Source organism: Heloderma suspectum, chromosome 2 (assembly GCF_057233095.1).
Source record: "Heloderma suspectum isolate Gila_16-S chromosome 2, 16-S_ref, whole genome shotgun sequence".
NCBI classification, from domain to species: Eukaryota; Metazoa; Chordata; class Lepidosauria; order Squamata; family Helodermatidae; genus Heloderma; species Heloderma suspectum.
In genome coordinates, this window is record NC_139459.1 from 28,575,407 (window position 1) to 28,590,000 (window position 14,594).

A 14,594-nucleotide genomic window follows, 5' to 3' on the forward strand; every position below is an offset into this window, starting at 1 on the left:
GCCAGATTTAAATGATCTTTGCACTCTGTGCCTCCAGTCCACCCTCCCGCCAGAATGAATAGATGTAGAGATAAAATGCACACTCTGAGTTGCCATCTGAGAATGCTCACTGCGTTAGGTCACCATACTGCTGTACGGGGGACATCTTTATAAGCGCAACTTAAATGAATTGGAGTTGCATAATGGACAGTGAGCCCTTTGGTATCCTTTTTTTTTAAAAAAAATCAATGCATGATGAATTTACATTTGAGCTTTGTATAGAGATGTCACAGAACACTGGTTCACACAACATGACAAACCACACTCAACTTATTTTCAAGGTTGAGCATGGGTTGTCATTGAACCATGGGTTGGTGTTGAAACATGGGTTGTTGTGTTGTATGAACCCAACCGCACTAATCAACCATGGGTTGTTAACCACGAACAATCTACAGTTCACAGCCCAACAACAAACCATGGGTTATCTTTGTGGGTTATTTGTGGTTAATCAAACATGGTTGGTTAGCGTGGCTGGGTTCATCCAAGACAACAACCCATGTTTAAATAACAAACCATGGTTCAACGGTAATCCACACTCAACCCATACTAAAACCTTGAGTATGGGTTGAGTGTGGGTCATCGTGTTATATGAATCCAGCCTATTATATCTTTTGCATCTCATGGTCTTTTGACCCTTCTGCCCCCCCCCCACATACATACATTTCTGCTAATTGAAAATACACTTCCTGTACCTGATGCAGCAGACTCTAGTTCACAAAAGCTGATGCCACAATAAAAGTGTTTGTCTTAGGTGCCACGGGATTCTTTTTTGGTCCCCAGTCCCCACCATAACAGACTATCGTGGTTATCATCCCTGTAGAATTAAAAAAATTGTGGTGTGCAGATGTTGTGCTGTTCGCTTGGGAGTTACAAGTGCTGGGCTCTCTGAAGTGAGCCAAATGTATTTAAGGATTAATCAGCATGATTAATTGGCTCATTAATTTATTGCATATTAAAATATGGCTTTTAATCAGATTCTGTTTGGAGATACATCTTCTGTTCAGTGGTGCTAATGAAGTACTGCTGACACTACTGTAGATAACCCGTATATGCATCTTTTGGAATGTGTTTGGGATGATTCTACATATAATAACCATTTTGCCTGGGTTATTTGGTTAAGAGAAATTGTTATGTTTGTCAGGATTTTTAATAAGCTTGACTTGTATTGAAATACTTTGAAGTTTACTTGAAAGAGCTAATTGGTTGACTAAAAAGAGGACAGTTAATCGATCATCAGCAGCTCAATATTGTGATCTGCCATTACAATGGGGGAAGGAAGGGCTCACCTCTTGCAAGAAAACAACCAGTTCTTTCGCAGGCTGATGTAGCCCAGCGGTTCTATAGTTTGTGCAAATGCTTCATCGGAACTCCCTGCAGAAAAGAGCCCCATCTCTTACTACTGTTCATGAATTATATCTTTTAGGTGTAAATCTAAGCACATGTGTGCTCATGTGAATCAGACAAACACGTGTGCTTGGCAGGAAGCCCGGATTGGCAGTGGCTAACCACTGAGTGCACAGTTGGTGGCAAATGTTTGTCCTACATTAGCTTTCCCCAAACTGGTGCCTTCCAGATGTGTTGTGCTACAACTCCCATCATCCCAAGCCAGCATGGCCAGTGTCCATGGACAGGAGTGATGGAAGTTGTAGTCTAATGCAACTGGAGGGCACCAGGTTGGGGAAGTCTATCCTAGATGGTAGCTCAGTTCAGATGTAACAAGCAACTATGGTTTACGACTGAGCGAATTAGCCACACTGAGCCATGAGCATCCACCTTCTTCTCTTCCATACACCAAAAGAGGTCAAAAGCTTCCACTTTCACACTTAAACTAACCACAGTTTCCTGTGATGGCCAAACTCTGGGAACTGTTGTTTATTTCAGCTATGGTTTGAGAACAAGCCAGGATCTGAAACCATGGTTTGATCATAGCTTGTTCTCACTATTGTTTAAACAAACCATGGTTCACCAAATTCTGGTTCCTCAGGCAATACTGGCTAGGTTAAAACTGGGGATGGATGCTTTTCTTTTTTCCTCTGGAGCATAAAAAGAGGAGAAGGGAGACAGAGTGCATGAGCCTGAGCCTCGTTGTGGCTTGTTCTCATAGTAGGAAACCATGGTTCCCAATAACGTCCATTTGAACCAAGCCAATGTGTTGTTGTTGCTGTTCAGTCGTTCAGTCGTGTCCGACTCTTCGTGACCCCATGGACCATAGCACGCCAGGCCTTCCTGTCCTGCGCTCTCTCCCGGAGCATGCTCAAGTTCATATTCATTGCATCCGTGATGCTATCTAGCCATCTCATCCTCTGCCGTCCCCTTCTCCTTTTGCCTTCAGTCTTTCCCAGCATCAGGGTCTTTTCCAGAGAGTTTTCTCTTCGCATTAGGTGGCCAAAATATTTCAGCTTCAGCTTCAGTATCTGTCCTTCCAATGAGCACTCAGGGTTGATTTCCTTTAGGATGGACTGATTTGACCTCCTTGCAGTCCAGGGGACTCGTAAGAGTCTTCTCCAGCACCACAGTTCGAAAGCATCGATTCTTCGGCGCTCAGCCTTCCGTATAGTCCAGCTCTCACAGCCATACATTACTACTGGGAAAACCATAGCTTTGATTAGACGGACCTTTGTCGGCAAGGTGATGTCTCTGCTTCTTACTATGCTGTCTAGGTTTGCCATAGCTTTCCTCCCAAGCCAATGTGTAAAATGGCCCTAATATATACGTCCAAAAGTACTGACACAGAGACTCCAGGGCTTGATGGGACAAGGATGCAGGGAAGCTGTATGATCAGACAAGGACCCAACTGGGAGAAGGGGATGCTATTTCTTAGCCTCCAGCAAGGCTTTGCCTGCATGCAAGGTGTTTGGATAAAGGGAGGTGTTATTACAGTGTAATAGCATGTAGCAGACAGCCAATATATTCTAATGGCTGGGTGCTGGGGGGCAAATTGCAAGAGATGGCTACTAAATGATGCCTTGTCTGTGAACTTCCAGTTGTATATGGTTAGTTACTCTTGGAGACAGAATGTTCCAGATAGGCCCTTGGCCCGATCCTGGAGGCAGTTCTTATTGTATTATGGATAGTTACAAATTGTAGTCCTTTCTTCTTCAGCCAACCACAGCTCTTTGTAAATGTGTAAGGCTTTTTCAGAGGCATAAGAATGGTCATTCTTAACTCTCCCAACAATATCTCCCCCCCCGCCACACCTAGCCCAGTATAATTATCTCAGCAGCTTGTTCTGTTTCTCTCTCCTTCCCACTGTCTGCACCAAGGAAAATAGCAGCAGCTAAAATGGCTGAGCTCAAACCGTAGAGCAGTCACTTTGAATTCCAAGTCGAGTGTGTGGGATTACTCCAGAGCAAGAGGTTGATAGGCTGACAACTGAGCTCATCATAATTTGGCCTACCCAAATCTTATTCCCAATCTGGTAAATTTTGCCTATTTGCACAGTAACATAACTTGCTTGTAAAGGTCAGATTCTTCATATTTTATTGTATTGTTCAAAGAAGAATATGTGCCATATCTTTGCTCATTTGCTGTTGTGCAAATGGCACAGCTGGAGACATAATACTTAAGAACAGGCTGAGCTTAAAGCTTTTATTGGACAGATGGCTAATTTTACTGGCCTGACCTCAAGGATCTAGCTCAGTGATCCCTGGTTAGCTCAGTAGCTGCCAGTAAGTACTAGGATAATTAAGATGGACAGTGTTTGTGAATGAAATGATCATCAGCTGCTTCTACTTGGAACAATTAAAGAACAAATGAGACACTCTTTGCAAAACACAATTGTTACTTTTAAATACCTCAGTGTTTATTTAATTATTCCATGAACATCTCCCAGACATCTTTAGGGAAGGCGCCATAGTTCAGAGGTAGAGTTTATGCTGTTCAAACAGGTCACAGGTTCAGTCCCTGGCATCTCAATCCCTGGATCAGGAACAGGAAGCAGCGCAGGTGATAGGAAACCCCTCTTCAAGGGAGCTGCTGCCGGCAGATTGGACAGTTCGGAACTAGATGGACAAATGGTGTGACTTGAGAAAAGGCAGCTTCCTGTATTCTTTGGGGTGGTCTATGGGCTTACATTTAAGGAAAGGGGTCGTAGCTGAGTCACACAGCACATGCGTTCCAGTTTAGAGTTGTATGCAAATGGCCCGTCAAAAGACTCCACCTGAATGAGGGGCAGAGAAATCCAGGGAAGCATTTCCCCAAATTTCTCCAGGGGGAGGAGAAATTCTCCAGCAGATTCTTGAGGATGGTGGGGGTCAACAGTAACAGCAGCAATAGCACCGGTTCTTTCTCTCCCCCCCCCCCGTATCTTTTTTTTTTTTTGCTGTCAGCGCAAGGGCCACCAGTAGCAAATGCACTGGCAGATTGTCCACGATTTTGCATCCCCCCACACTGCCCTGGATCTATCTTTGTTCTGGGACATCATGGGTAGATGGGTGGGAATGGTGGCATTCACAAAAATATGGTGAAATATTCAGAGAATACTGCAAAATGGTCTTATCTGTCTAGGGGTGAGAAAAAGAAAAGGAGAAAAAAGTTTAATCCTTGGCATCTCTGGTTAAAGGATCAGGGAGCAGGTGATAGAAAAGTCCTGTTTCTGCTTGAGACCACAAAGAGCCATTGCTGCCAGTCAGAGTAGCCAATACTGAGCTGGATGGACAAACAGTCTGACTTGGCTTGCTATGTTTTTTTTTCTGAATTAAAATTGGAAGAACACTTTATGGGGATGGACGAATCTGTCCATTTTCTCATTTTCCCAATCATTAGTTTATTCCGTTCCATTTCATTATCAGTTTGTGACTTTAAAAAAAGTGAGCACAAGAATTCAGATCTTTCAGGATCCAAAATTCATATATCTCAGGCTCAAATCCAGATTTCTCAGTTTTCTCATTTTTCCAATTATTAGTTAGCTGCAACCCCATTGTATGCATTTTTGCCTAATATACACATTTTTGCAAGCAGTTTCCAATATAATGCTGTTTAAAGCTTTTTTTCCCCCATGCATGTATTTATTTTTGTGTGTATTTTCCCCTAAACCAGGCATTTTGTATGCATGTTTTGTTCAGATAATTGCATTGCAAGCTTCTGAGAAGTGAGAAAACCGAAGGATAATTGTGTTCCGGTTTGCCTATTGGTTTAGAAAATATAAATTTGATGAGTTCATACCAAAATGGGAATGGAACATAGTTTTCCCCTTCCCTAATTTATACCCGAAAAGGTTTGTTTTTGGAGTGTGAAAGAGTAAGAATTATCCTTCCACAGAAGAGTGAAGCCCACAAGTCGCTGTTGAGACAGAGTCTCCTGAATGGAAGAAGGCAAGCCCAGAACAGTGTCTCAGAGAGATGCAACAGGCAGCTAGAACCCCAGGGTGTTTGTTTCATCAGTGGTACTGTAATTAAGTAATTTTTAAATAGCTCTGGACATAGATAAGGATAAATGTGTAGTATATGATAGAATTCAATTAATACATCCCTTCCCCCTGTATTTTGTTTCCAGTTGTGTTACTGATTAAACTAGTGGAGGATAGCACTTGGACCAGCTTTGGTCCCATGAGTCCATCTGGCGAAAGGGACTCGGGGTTGCAGGACTTGGATAGACTGGATAGATGAGATGGTGGGAGCTCCATGCTGGTATCTCCCATGTTCTTTTCAAAAGTTAAAAGCAACCAGCCAGTCGGGCCCGTAAACTGAATTAGGGCTTTGCTAGTGGGGAGTGGTGTTTCAACCCAGGGATTCCCAACTGTGGGTCCCCAGATGTTGTTAGACTACAGCTCTCATCATCCCTGACAATTGGCCATGGTGGCTAGGGATGATGTCAGCAGTAGTCTGACAACACCTGGGAACCCAAGGTTGGGAAGCACTGTTTTAACTCTTCCCCTGTGCCATTTCCCCAGTGTATCTCTCCCGAAACCGCTATTTGTCCCGTTGGAGAAACATGCAGGAGACAGGTCTGCTGTCTTGCCGAGTTTGGATCTTGGACTTCAAGAGGGTAAGAATCAGAGCTGCCGGTACTGGGCTGGATGATCTGATTCAGTATAAGACAGCTCTTTATATGTGAGATTATAGGTGAATAGCCATGATTATTCACTGCAGGTAGAGGGAGCGGGGCAGAATAAAGAAGGAAATACTCCATCCTTATCTTTGCCCTTTCCCCATCTTTCCCCAAGCTCCTGGTAGGTTTGTTTCTAGGTAGAGGACCCACAAATGTACATAGTATTCAGTGGAGGCTGGTGGCTCCAATGTTAGTGGGGTGGTGAATCCACTCTGGGTTTCAGTCAGAACCAGTCAGAACTCTGAAGGAGCTATCCAAGGTGCTAAGCCTATTTTGGGGATATGGTTTAGAGTTTTGACTGAAACCCAGAGTAGATTCACTACCCCGCTGACATCAAACCACTAGCCTCCACTGGTTGTACACGTGTGCGTGCGTGTGTGTTTCTGTTTTAAGGAATACTTAGTTCACAAACCCCACAGTGATTCTAGCAGTAATGGGTATCTCTGTGGAAACTCACATGGACTAGGAGGTCTGCAGGTTGTCAGGGTCAGAGCTTTTCGATCACTGACAGATCTTTGGGTGGATAATCCTGTCAGCTGCATTCTCTGGTCCTCTAGAAGATAGCAAGAGTTTTTGTTAATCAGGAAGAAACAGGCTGTCTGCATCAAGGCCAGCCCAAGACATTTTGCTGCCTGAGGTGAAGGACAAGATGGAGCCCCCATTCCACCTACTGAAGCCAACTGGACTGGCAATTGAATCTTACTTCCACACTGCTGACGGGACAACATCCTTCACCTTGCTTGAGGGCAGCAGGCTAGTTTAGGGCTGCAGGGTAGGATGCCTGGAACACACAGCTCTGTCCTCCCACAGAAGGGAACAGCCAGGATGCTGCCATTGCTGCCCCCTGCACACCAGCCAGCATCTGCCGCCTGAGGCAACTGCCTCACTCTGCCTAATGGTAGGACCAGCTCTACTCAGTATCCCTGAGCCTAACTTAAATAACCTTACCCCTTCCTCAGCCAGGCCCATTTCTAGTGAATGTTTTCTAGGCTCTGGTACTGAGGGAATCTTGGTGGCTGGGATTAGGATGCAAGCGATGACTATGGACTACTTTGGAGTAGAAGTTCAGGACTGGAGGTTCAGGACTTGTCTCCCCCCACAAGTATTTTCCATGTTTGTTCATGGTTGACTACAGTCCCTATGTTCTCCTTCCTTTTTCTTGCAGTGGCATTTTCTTCTTCCATCTCCATAGTTGCTTGATCCCAGACAATTAGGGATCATATAGCAACCATGATGACATCACAGCTCAAGGTAGTTTTGGCTATGTGTAGTCATAATAGTGGGTAGTTGCCCTCAAACTGAATGGGGGGTAAAAGGGAGCCCTGTTGCCTAGGCAACCAAATAACAATCCCAGTGTATCACTGGCAGCATTGATCTGGTTGCCTCAGCAACAGCTAATACATTCACTCCCCTGCCTATTCAGAGTGAGAGCTTTGCTTGCCTTTATGGAAGAGGGAAAGAGGGAGCAATTTGGCCCATTGCCGGGGCAACCAGGCTGATGCTTCCTGACTTTCAGTGATGCACTGGTTATTTATTGTCCCCCACTGAAGCACAGGAAGACAGAGAACATCAGCATTGTTGGTTTGCCAAGAGGCAGATATGTGAAAGCAAGCACTTTCACATCTTTTCACGTGCCCCTGAAAAATAGCCCCAAACGGTCTGAAAATGCTTTTCAGAGGGTATGAAAATGTTTGCCATCCCTGGCCACCTGATCCTAGCTCAGCATTAATAAGATACGTATTAGAAATGCCAGTCTACTGAGGTTTGATCCTTAAATAGCCTCCTTGCCTATCTGCATGCTCTATCGTCAGTCCGTATGTTATATCTGCTGTATATCATTAAATGGCCATATATGCAAAAGTATTCTGATACACCTTAGCATGACCCAAAATGGCATCCAGGAGTTTGCAGATAGGAACGGGCTTCTTCCACCTCTGCTTATGGCACTTCCAGGGTTGTAGCAGGGAAAAGGCAGAAGGTCTGTGCAGGTGTTCACTTGCAACATTAGTAGACCAAACTAGGGAGGGAATGTGGGTGTGCAAGTAAGACCTTCCCCCAACATCCCTGCACTTGCACACCCACATTCCCAGAAGTCCACTTGCCTTCTGTAAACATATTCAGCTGGACACACAACCATTTTCATGTCTTTGCACTAAATGTGCACAGATCTATAAAGCAGCCAGGCATGCGGGGACATTGGGAGCAGGGCTTTTATGCATGCCCACACGCCCTCCCCAGTTCTGGTCTACTTGTGTTGCAAGGGAACACTGGCAGAGACTGTATATATTTACTGCTCACTACCTCTGTTCCACAAAAGACAGGAGCGAGGTTTGGGGGCGGGGGAAGGAGGCAATCTAGGTACTGAATTCAATTCCATTCCTTACTTGCTTCTCCTGGAGGCCATATTTTGATTATTGAAATAGAAGGCAAAGCCAAGAGACATGGCCTGACTCCTCTCTCTGCCCTTGGCATGACTGCAATGGGGATGAAGAAGTAGGATAGGGAAGATAGTTAATGCAGGTGGGGATTATGGTTGGGAAAATGACCAGAACTCTCCATCCATCTCCCACTTTTCATATTTGATAGGGCTTTCCACTGATTCAGTCAATCATTCTCAACAACTTAGTGAGTGTCATTGAGATTATGTCTTTGTGGAGATTTTGAAATCGTGCTGAACACCGTTGGTATAATGCTTGTATCCATTCTACTCCTGACAATGTACACCAGCCTTCTCCACCCTGGTGCCCTCTGGACGTGTTGGACTGAAACTCCCATTAACCATTCATAGCCAAAATAGCCAATGCTGCCTGGGGATCATGGTTGTTGTAGACCAACGCTTCTGGGCTGGTGTGCAGCAAAGAATAGGATCTGACAAGTTTTCCCATGAACTGTGCATCATCTGTTTCCAGATTCTGAAATGTGTGGGAGGGTGTGTTCCTTCTTTACAGAGGGTTACTTCCCCATGTACTCTGTATATGCTACAGCCTTCCTAAGGATGTATGAGAATTTCATTTTTGCTCTCAAAATGTGAGAGCAAGCTTTGTTCAAAGCCCCAAACGTGAGTATGTGTCCACTGAAAATGTTTGCAAATTGTTGGACATGTGCTCATGTTCAATTTGCGCAACTTTCCCAGTTTAATTTTGTGCAAATTCCCTAATTTGTGCACATCTCTCCCTGCAGGCTAAAAGCCCTGCTTTAGTCTATGGAAGAAAATTGCACAAATTAGGGGAAATTTGCACAAATTTCAGTTTCTATTGCTGCCTGATTTGCGCAATTTTCCTTTTCACCCAGAGCAAGTACAATAGCAAACCTGAGAAGGATTTGGGCAGGAGATGATCAGCAAGATGATGTCTGGAGAATCCCAGCGATCTTGGACATTGTTTGTTCACCCATCCCTAAGTCTTTTGCAGCCTGGTGCCCTCCAGATGTTTTGGACTTCAGATCCCACTAGCACAAGCCAGCATGGCGAATGGTCAAGAAAACTGGGAGTTGTAGTTCAAAACATCTGGAGGGCACCACATTGGGGAATGCTGGTATAGTGCCACAGGCAGCAGTGACAGCACTCAATGTATTGGATCTACATTTTACTGCCTACCTGTTTTCCATTATTGGCGTTTAAGGTGGTTGTTCATTTGCGGCAGCCAGGAGACTATGTTTACCTGCTGGACTATATTTGCAGTGAAATACTTATGAGTGACAGAAAAACATTTAGAAGACCCTGTTGATGCACAGTGCATGCATCCCCCCCCCCCCCAATTTGCAGCAAGATTTAGAAGACTAACCTCTGGGAGAGAGTCAGTCTCTAGCTGTATGCAATTTAAATCCCACCTACACTATGCCAAAGGCTCTTGGAATTGTGGGTTTTCTGAGAAGCCTTGGTTTGAGTCCATGCTGTGAAATATCATTTTCAATATGCTGAGAACAGGTATTGTTCTAGGTAACACGTAGCTCTGTTTCAGTCCCGCTGTTTATCATATGTTGAACTTAAAGACGAAAGGCGATCATTTCCTCAGACAGAAGAAAAGGAGGGGCAGCCCCAGAAAAGAAGAACAACAAAAGTGGAGAGGTGTAGCCTTATACTGGTGCTCAAAAGTAATAATTTCTTGTTGCATGGAAATTGCCCAGTGTGTTTCAATGCTTCCTCAGGGGCATTGTAAATAAATAACACATATGAAAGAGCGCTTCAAATGATGCAGTGATTTGTTTTATGCTCTTTTAAACTCTATTGCATATGACTTTTGAGCACCAGTTTATGACTCTACCTCCCTGGTGTTTTTTTTTAATCCTTTACTCAGACATCAAAGAGAAGTGGGCGAGAGAAAGACAAGACAGTAAGAAGTGTTTCCTCCCTCCCTCCTTTTCTCTTTTAATACCGAAAGACAAAGCGAGTTTAATGCAGGAATTGCATCTGGAAAAGGTCACATTGAGAGAGTGGTGATAAAACTAGTCCTATTTCAGTAATGAGATCCGAACTTGAAAGGTCTGTGGGGGAGGGTCAGGAGTAAAACAGTAGTCAAACTCACCTTGTTTCTTTCTCCCAAATAACTTCTTTTGCTCAGAATCTTGCTGGCACACACAGATCTATTTTGCAACCCCCAAGAAAGAAGTGACTGACAAAGAAATCTATTTCTGAAGCTGGGGAAAAAATCAACTGTAAAAATAAATGCCACAAATGCAGCTTGCTAAAATTAAACTTCAAGATCAAAAGCCCTTGTGGGTCCGATTCGAAACCTCTTGATGACTACTGGACTCATTTTGAACATTTATTTATAGTCACATTTGAAATACATTATGGATGAGGAAAAGAGAAGTCAAGCGCAATTTTAAAAAGGGCAAAATGAAACTATAGCTGTCACGATCCAGGCTATATCAATAAGTGAGATAGACTTAAGTTCCCCGAAGACTTGGATATTTCTATCTTATTTCCACCATGTCTTTATATAATTGCCAGTGGTGTTCATTGCTTAATATTCATGCTGTTTCTTCACTTTAGCTTTGTGCTATACCACCGTTTTCCACATTCATTCCAAATCTCATTGGATTGTTTGCTGAAGTCACTGAAAAACACAGCATTCACCATGTGTAATAATACTCATAATAATCATAATAATGAGGCTTAATAGTGCTATAATTGCATGCAGGCAGTGGAGAGAGAACAGTTCCCTTCGGATGATTTTAACTGAATACCGGTTTGCATGCCAGCTCATTGCAGTTTCCTCCATAACAAAATATTGTACTGTTAAAAGCACAACAGGGTGTCGTAAAGAAAATGCAAGCCATATTAGTACTGCACATCAGAGATAATGGACATACCATAAAGCCTCGGAATGAACCTACAAGCATCTCAATAATGGAGTCTTCTAGCAGCTAGGAAGGGATTTCAACATGGCAAGGGAAGGTGCCTGCAATCCAGACACATCCACCTGTATTGGGAGTGATTATTATTACCCAAATCAGCATTTGGGTCTGGCCTTGCACGGACAAAGGATCCCTGGGGGTTCTTTCTTATAATTCTTATATAGCTTCTCACCACATTAGCGCACACTGTCAGAAAGTAGCTCGTTATTTTAGTTCCATAGGCCAATTCTCACTAGAGCTGTGTGCAAATGGCTTCTCTAAATCCTCCATCCTATTTGTGGGCACAGAAATGAGCGGAGTGGGGACAGTTCCACTGAATTTCTTCAGAGGGAGTAGAAATTCTCCAACAGTTTCTCAGGGCTGGGAATCAGCATTAGCAGTGGCAATACACAGATTCTTTATTTTTCCTCTTTTTTGCTGCCACCGCAAGAGGCAGCAGCAGCAGCAACTGTGTTGCTGGCCTGGCCGCCATTTTGTATCCACCACAATGCCACAGACCTAGCATCGCCCTAGAGCATTATGGGGTGAAAATGGCAGGCACCACAAAAATAAAAATAAAAAAGGTGGAGAAGATCTGCAGAAAATTCTGCAAAGGGGGGGAAAAATAGGCCTCCTATTTTTAGCGGGGTGAAGGAAAAAGGGTATCTGAAATTTTCTCAGAAAAATACCTGCTGAGAAATTTTGGCTCAGTTCTCATGGTAAGAAGGTATACCTCCAAAACTCAGAGATACTCTTCACATAACTGATTACCTTGAGGTGACAAAAGAGGGGAGAAATGAGCTCCACATCATGGGGAAAATCCAAAGTAACATTTTCTTGAGCAGGATTCTAGGTCCATCTTTAATCCTCTTTATGGATTTGGCCTTAGAAAAACAACATGGAGCAAAATTGTTGGGTCTCTGATGTGAAAGCCGTGCTGCAGCAGCTTACCTATCACTGCTAGTGTAATGTAATGCAGCCTTCCCCAACTGGGTGCCTTCCAGATGTGTTGGACTGTAACTTCCATCATCCCCAGCCAGCATCACCATGCTGGCTGGGGCTGATGGGGGTTGCAGTTCAACACACCTGGCAGCCGCTTGGTTGAAGAAGGCTGCTGTTATGGACTCAGGCATGGCCTACACCTGCAGGAGAATAAAGTGGTAGAACGCTGAGCTGGTTAGAATGGACTGCGCCGCTTCAGACAGGCTACAGTGAGAGATTCTTGTTTTCAGCGCTCCTGCATTTTAAATGGCAGCTCTTCCTCCAAATAGGAAACTAGGGCAGCAGGGAGAAAGGTTCTATCTTAGCCTTTTGACAACTCAGCTGCTTTTCTATTTATACGGAGTCTTAGCATAGCATAGTGAAAAATGTGAGGTGCAGGAGACATGAGATCAGACTCTGTGTAGCAGCGCCTAGACCTGGGGTCCCCAATGTGGTATCCGTGGGCACCAATGTGCTCACAGACATCTCTTTTGGTACCCACCAGATACCCTGCCCCTCTTGATTTTTATTTTATTTCTTAAGATTTTTTGAATTAAAAAATATATATTTTTAACTGGGAGGCAGGCTGGTATGCGGCAAAGCGAAGGGCTGCCCACCAGCACCGTTTTTATTTGGGTTCAAAAGTGTGGTTTTGTTTTCAGATTCTACCTCTGCCTTGTACTTAGGTTTTGGGGCAGCTTGGAAAATGAATGTTTTCTGACCAGCCATGCCCACCATGGCAGCCATTTTATGAATAGGCTCAGCAGCCATTTTGTGAGAGCACCCATGACACTCTCTCAAAATTCCAAATGTGCCCAGTGTCCCAAAAGGTTTGGCCTAGACTATGAAACTCACTGTCCCAGGTAGTCCAGCAACCCCTTTCACTTTATGCGTTTAGGTTGCAAGTTAAGATGGTCTTGTATTGGCATGTGAGTTTTCTATGTGATATATATATATATGTGTGTGTTCTAACGTGCAGCTAGGGATGCACGAAAGTCACTTACCTGGTCTCGCAGCTTGCTTCGCGGTGGGGAGGAGGCGCTTCGCTGCTCCCCCCAAAGTTCAGGCTGGGGGGGGGAGGCTTCCCTCCTCGCCCGGCCGAAATTCAGGCCGGGGGGGAGGCTTCCCGCCTCGCCCGGCCGAAATTCAGGCCGGAGAGAAGCTCCCCATCTCCCCGGCCGCGAACTTCAAAAGAAAAAAAAAACGCCCCTGTGATAGGCTACGTAACGATTAACGTAGCCTATCACGGCTAGATCTGCAAAGTCAGCCGTGATAGGCTACGTTAATCATCACGTAGCCTATTACGGGTGACTTTGAAAAAAAAAAAAAAACGCGTACGCAAATGGCGGCCCCCATAGGGAGCCGCCATTCGCGTTCCTTATTTGGTCCCTGTAGTCTACGTAAAGATTTACGTAGACTACGGCGAAAAATAAGGGCAAAGCTATTTGCCAATAAATCTTAGATGCTGATAAATCTTAGAAAATAACGGAGCTGTCGCCAAAAATGGAAGCCTCTCTCTCCTTCCATAACACCTGGTTCTGTTTATCCTGTATTCTTTCTGATGTCGTTGCTGTGTGGATTTTCCCATCCTGCCAGCAGCAGCTGGTGATGTGGAGTGAGGGCCAGGAAAACACATATTGTAAATGATGTTGGAACATGTGGTAAGTTGAACTAAATATTATGGAAGGCATGTGGAGAAACTTGCAGTGAAACTGCCATGGTGGAGTCTTGTCCTTATTTTCAAGCAATCATGTTTACAATAGGGCTGTTCATTCTAAGGTCGGGGTGCAGTTTCATTGGCAGTCAAATGTGTCAAGTTACTGGTCGGTTGATTAAAACAGTTTTTATTGAATTTAATTTGATAGTTACAGAAAATAGTTAACTTTGTTATTTATTTATTTATTTATTTTATTGTTTATTTTATTTATTTTATTAATACTACCTATATACTGCTTACTACAATAACATCACTTAAGATTATAAAATCTTTTTTGTAATTAACGTAAGCCCTTTTCATTACTGTTCTACTAAACTAATGCTTTAAATATATTGGTTGCACTTATTAACTGCTTTTCTATTTTAAAGGTATCCAAAGCTGAAGGAAATGACAGCTGGGAAGCATGGGATTTGTAGTTTCCTCTGCCTCCTGATTCATTTTGGGAAGGAGAGGAAATTGCAGGTCCTAAGGT

The 14,594-nt window shown here is 43.9% G+C and overlaps 2 protein-coding genes across 2 annotated transcripts in view; one reads left to right on the forward strand and one right to left on the reverse strand.

The window, feature by feature from the left end:
- The window catches only part of EGFLAM (EGF like, fibronectin type III and laminin G domains), a 183,632-nt gene that overhangs the window by 7,277 nt on the left and 161,761 nt on the right, over positions 1–14,594 (forward strand). The window lies entirely within an intron of this gene.
- The window catches only part of LOC146352035 (uncharacterized), a 75,107-nt gene continuing 65,879 nt past the window's right edge, over positions 5,367–14,594 (reverse strand). The window contains exons 6-7 of the mRNA XM_084833098.1: positions 10,611–10,668; positions 5,367–6,640 (exon numbers count right to left, since the gene is read on the reverse strand). Coding sequence (XP_084689224.1) covers positions 6,492–6,640; positions 10,611–10,668 — 207 coding nt within the window. The 3' untranslated portion in view covers positions 5,367–6,491. The remainder of the gene's footprint in view (positions 6,641–10,610; positions 10,669–14,594) is intronic.